General features: G+C 37.4%; 1 protein-coding gene across 1 annotated transcript; it reads left to right on the top strand.

Moving 5' to 3' along the window:
- Positions 1 to 341: 341 nt before the first annotated feature.
- Positions 342 to 2,915, top strand: LOC117912308 (peroxidase 46). The gene is made up of 4 exons (XM_034826846.1): positions 342 to 652; positions 1,553 to 1,732; positions 1,820 to 1,985; positions 2,295 to 2,915. The coding sequence occupies exons 1-4, from the start codon at positions 425 to 427 to the stop codon at positions 2,708 to 2,710; spliced, it is 990 nt and encodes a 329-aa protein (XP_034682737.1). The 5' UTR covers positions 342 to 424; the 3' UTR covers positions 2,711 to 2,915.
- Positions 2,916 to 5,060: the final 2,145 nt, after the last annotated feature.

Raw genomic sequence — 5,060 nt, forward strand, 5'->3', positions numbered from 1 at the left:
TTTTATTTTTTTTATGATGAAACCATGGGATTTTTATTTTTTAAGTATTTTTCGGAACCAAATATAACATTAGTTTTTTTTTCCTCCAAAGTTAATAAATGTGTTGTCACAGCTGGATTTAGACACCAAACCGCAAGACCATTGAATTTTTTTTCTCAGTGCAACAAAAATTGAAATAGCGCATAGGGTGTTTAAATGCTTGCATTGAGAGCCTCATCTAATCACACCCTGTAATTTTATGGCAAACCTCATCTACTTCTGACATCACCAAACCAAATAAATGCTGCTTTAAAGTCATGGATGCCTATCTCTCAATCACTCTCTCTCTCAGGATGAAGTGAGAGACTGAAGCAGCAGACATTACTCTCTTTGCCTGAGCGACAGACATTACGTTCTTTGCTTTTACACTCCTAAGACTACTCTTATGGAGACAAAGCTACTAGTTTTTTCTCCTAAACTTCTCATTCTCCTTCTCTTCTCTTTTGCTGCTTTTCCTTCTCCTTCTTCTTCCAGACTTGCCTTCAACTTCTATGGAGCTTCATGTCCATCTGCTGAGTTTATAGTGAAAAACACAGTCAGATCAGCTTCCTCCTTTGACCCAACCATTCCTGGAAAGCTCCTTCGCCTGCTCTTTCATGACTGCATGGTAGAGGTGAGTCTTGCTTTCATATACTAGTTGTTTAGTTCTCCACAGTACCTTAGCATGCTGGGTGTGTCTTGATGCAACTTCTTTTCCCTCTTTAAATGAAAGCACATATATCTTCAGGAAAAAACTATAGAGCTATCGGTATTTGAATTTCTGCCATTTTTTTTTCTGGATACATACAAACAAGTGATTATTAGTGGATGCAATGAATTTGTAAGTAGAGATAACGCATCCATAAACTTAATTATTTGGGATCCCTTTATTATTGAGGAAGTAATTTCTTTTTGAATGAGGTTGGGTTAGGAATGAAGCTTCCTAGAAGAATCATTTCTAATTAAACTCTATACATCAAAAATTACTTTTCAAATCCGTGCATGGACCAGTGTTCCCTCTTTTAATGGTATGAAGCAATTAATTATGTTTTGATGTGATTCTGAAAGAAAGCAGGCACCCCTTGCTTTTCCATGTGAAGTTGATTTATGATATTGGCATAGATGATGAGGTTGACTTCATGAAGAAACGTGTGGCCCCCCACCACCAGGATTGGCGAGCATGAAACAGCCTTATCTGTAGAAGGGAAACTCTTCAGGGTTGAAGAAAATTTTGTTCTGACTTTAATTTTTTATAAAACTAGTTTTAATTGCTATTTGGAAGTCATTCTTGCTTGAAGATAATAGAAAAGACACCATACTTTAGGTCGCTTCAAAAGAATTAATCTAATAGCTTTAATTTGAGAAGAAAAATGGTTCTTCTATTAAACAGGTCCTTTCCTGTAGCTCCTGCTAGGAATCACTTCGATATTATTCTCTAAGAATTACAGGCAAAGCCTTATGTAATTGCAAGGGTAAATCATTTGTGTAATTTTTCTCCTCTTGAACCTGCTAGAACTATTACTTGTGGTTGCAGGGTTGTGATGCATCTGTGCTGTTACAAGGAAATGATACTGAGAGAAGTGATCCAGCAAATGCCTCTCTTGGAGGATTTTCAGTTATAAATTCAGCAAAAAGAGTACTTGAAATCTTCTGTCCAGGAACTGTTTCTTGTGCTGACATTCTTGCTTTGGCAGCTAGGGATGCCGTCGAAATTGTACCATCTCCTTCACTGTTTCTTTTATGGATTTTTTTTTCCCTTCCTTTTTTGGTTGGTTATTTAGTGATGAAATATTGGGAGCAGGTTGGCGGACCGATGCTTCAGATTCCAACGGGAAGGAGGGATGGAAGGGCTTCTGTGGCTTCAGTTGTTAGATTCAACATTATAGACACAAGTTTTAGTATGGATGAGATGATGAAGCTCTTCTCTTCTAAAGGGTTGTCCTTAGATGACCTTGTCATCTTATCAGGTTTGCCACTAAAACCAAAAATTCATGTAGACACAAGCTTTTAGATATAAGATTTGAGTTCTTCCTTGAGGTGTTAATGTGGCTTTTCTTAATTAGGTTTTTAGACATAAACCTTCTTTTTCTTATATATTAAAATATGTCAAACAATATCTAGTGAAAAACTGATGATTTTGATGAGGCTTTGTACATCTCAAATTGATCCAAGATACAAGCATATGAATTTAATTTGTTTTTCCTTTTGGCTGGCAGGTAGGAGTTCCATTACTAGCTTAAATTGTGCTGATGTATTAGCCTCTAATTACTTTGCAGGAGCCCACACCATAGGATCAGCTCATTGCAGTGCATTCAGTGATAGGTTCCAAGCAGACTCAAAGGGGACACTGACCCGCATTGACACATCCTTAGACAAAGCTTATGCAAATGAGCTGAGGAAGAAGTGCCCATCAAGTGTAAGCTCATCTGTAACAGTTAACAATGATCCAGAAACATCCTTCTTGTTTGACAATCAGTACTATCGAAATCTCATGGCCCACAAAGGTCTCTTCCAATCAGATTCCGTCCTCTTTAGTGATAAAAGAACTAAGAAAATGGTAGAGGATCTTGCAAATGACCAGAATAGTTTCTTTGAGAGATGGGGCCAGTCTTTCTTGAAGCTTACCATCATCGGAGTGAAGAGTGGTGATGAAGGGGAAATCCGGCAATCATGTGAAGTAGCTAATGGATAAAGGATGAGAAAACAAGACGTTGTTTGGTTAGCACTTTGGGAAGTATTTTTCTTGTAGTGTTCATCTAATTAACCAGTTATAAGGATCGTATTGTGACCTTTTCTATTTTTTTATTTTTATTTTTTGAATCTGGGATGAACAGAATCTATAAGTTTTGATATATATAGTGACTTTCTCTATTTGCAGTGAGAAATTTCATGGGAAACAATGTGCAATCCTTTAACTATACGGAAATGATAATTGTACTGAATTGTTTATCCTTTAGGAAGTATTTGTTTGCCTAATTATAACGTATTTAATGTTTAAATTTTTGCATTTATCATCTGTGTTGAAATGTCATCTCATTATATTATACCATTGGAGGGTGCCTTCCTGAAATCTGTTTCTGGCTCCACCCCACCGAGTGTTATTGAAAGGATATGGACTGTTTGAGTCTTTGAGAGCTACTTCTTTTGTTGCTTTCATGAGAGGGAGCCTGTATGAATTTGTTAGGCAGGACAAGTACATATGGTATTATGACTCTGAAAATGAACACCGACCGACGCTTGGAAGTATACACACACTAGGGTCCACATCTAAAGAGCACTGAACCCTTTTCCTTGGACAGCGCATCTGCATGTGAAGAATTTGATTGATAGGAGGATGGTAGTAAATGTGTTTGCCTATTTTCTGCTTTTAGTTATTGTGTTGGAATCATCAAGGAAATCATGAACAAATTAGAAGAGAGGAATTTCAACTAGTCTATGCACCATGTTACTTTGAACTCCTTTAGTGCAATATGGTAGTTGACGGAAAATAAAGTTTTGGTGCCCAGAATCTTTAATCGATTGTTTTACCGATAAATTTTTTACCCAAGTCGTGAATGGAAGCACAAAAAATAATTATCACCTTATTCTCACAGAACAAACGTCTTGACTTTCATTTTTACTGAGAAAATAAAATTTAAGAAAAAGAACTTTCTACATAAACATGTTCTTCCATTTCTCATATTTTTATTGGATTGAGTCGGATTAGTCCTATTGGGCACCTAACCCAACTCCAACAATAGTTAACATGGATTTGCGTGGAGAAGTGATTGTTTATTTGAAAAATTGGAGAGGGAATGAAGTTTACTGCATTCAATTGATTATATTATTTGAATCAGAACTAGTCTATATGTGGATTCACCGTTTTGCAGATGATTCTTTCCCAGTTGAAGACCATCAGTCAAGGTTTATAATCCCACTGATTAAGGTTGAAATTATACGAAGAACTGATCGACCATTTCAATTCCTACTGAAAAGCTCAATTAATAAAGGAGCCTTTCATGACTCAAGATTCATCTACTTCTCTCATCCATGCTACTTTTTTTCCCTTCTTTTAAAGCTATTTCTCTCACTAATCATGCATCCTCCATGGCTAGCCTTTTCAGAGATATATACTCCTCTCAAATAAGGCTGTTGTTTCTCTCTTTCAATGATTCTTGGGGATGTCCCAACAGGAGGACCTACCCTTCTTTTCTCTAACCTATGCCATGTGCTCATAAAAGAGTGTCATTGCAATTCACCAGTCCATAAAAGTGCATCAATTCCAGTATATATTAGCATATAAAAGCATCATTACAGTCACCCTTAATAGCATAGAAGTGTGATTATATATATATTTATAGGTAGATAGATAGATATATTTAATACAGCCTTCAATTTTAAATGCCAATACCATGGGTGCGTGGCCATTTGTAGTGCATTATGAACGTCTACAGATCGTGCACCAAGGAAAATATGCAATAATTAATTCATAGTAGTTTCAGGGAACCATAAGCTATATGTTCCTATATATCCAAAGCCAACGCGAATAAGATGAACTTGTTGGTTTATGAAGCCTAAATCTTAAATAAGATGCAATCACAATTGAGAGGAAAAGAAGAACCTTCATCATTTTTACCATGGTTTTAAAAATCAGTCCAATCGGTCGGTTTGACCGCCTGCCGGTCACGGTTTCGGTCCGATCAGATCAATTGGGTTGGAAATAGGTTGAACCAGAATCAAATCAGTTGAATCGGTGGTCCGACCGCCGAATCGGACGGTTCAATTATTTTTTTTTAAAAAAAATTACAATATCAAAATGACGTCGTTTAGATACTTCTGGCATCAAAACGACGTTGTTTTGAAGGATATAAAAACACCTTCAACCCTCTTTCGCCATCTGCACCAAAGGTGAAGAAGTTGTCGTCCCCAACGCGCTACGACATCGACGCCAACTCCCACCGACGGTCTCCCCGATTGTTACACCATTGCAACCATCCCCCCTATTGCAAAGCCCCTCCTGGCGCTGCAAGCCCCCGGCCCCCCTAAACCCACTGCAACCATTC

The sequence above is a fragment of the Vitis riparia genome, chromosome 4 (genome assembly GCF_004353265.1).
Source record: "Vitis riparia cultivar Riparia Gloire de Montpellier isolate 1030 chromosome 4, EGFV_Vit.rip_1.0, whole genome shotgun sequence".
Classification (NCBI taxonomy): Eukaryota; Viridiplantae; Streptophyta; class Magnoliopsida; order Vitales; family Vitaceae; genus Vitis; species Vitis riparia.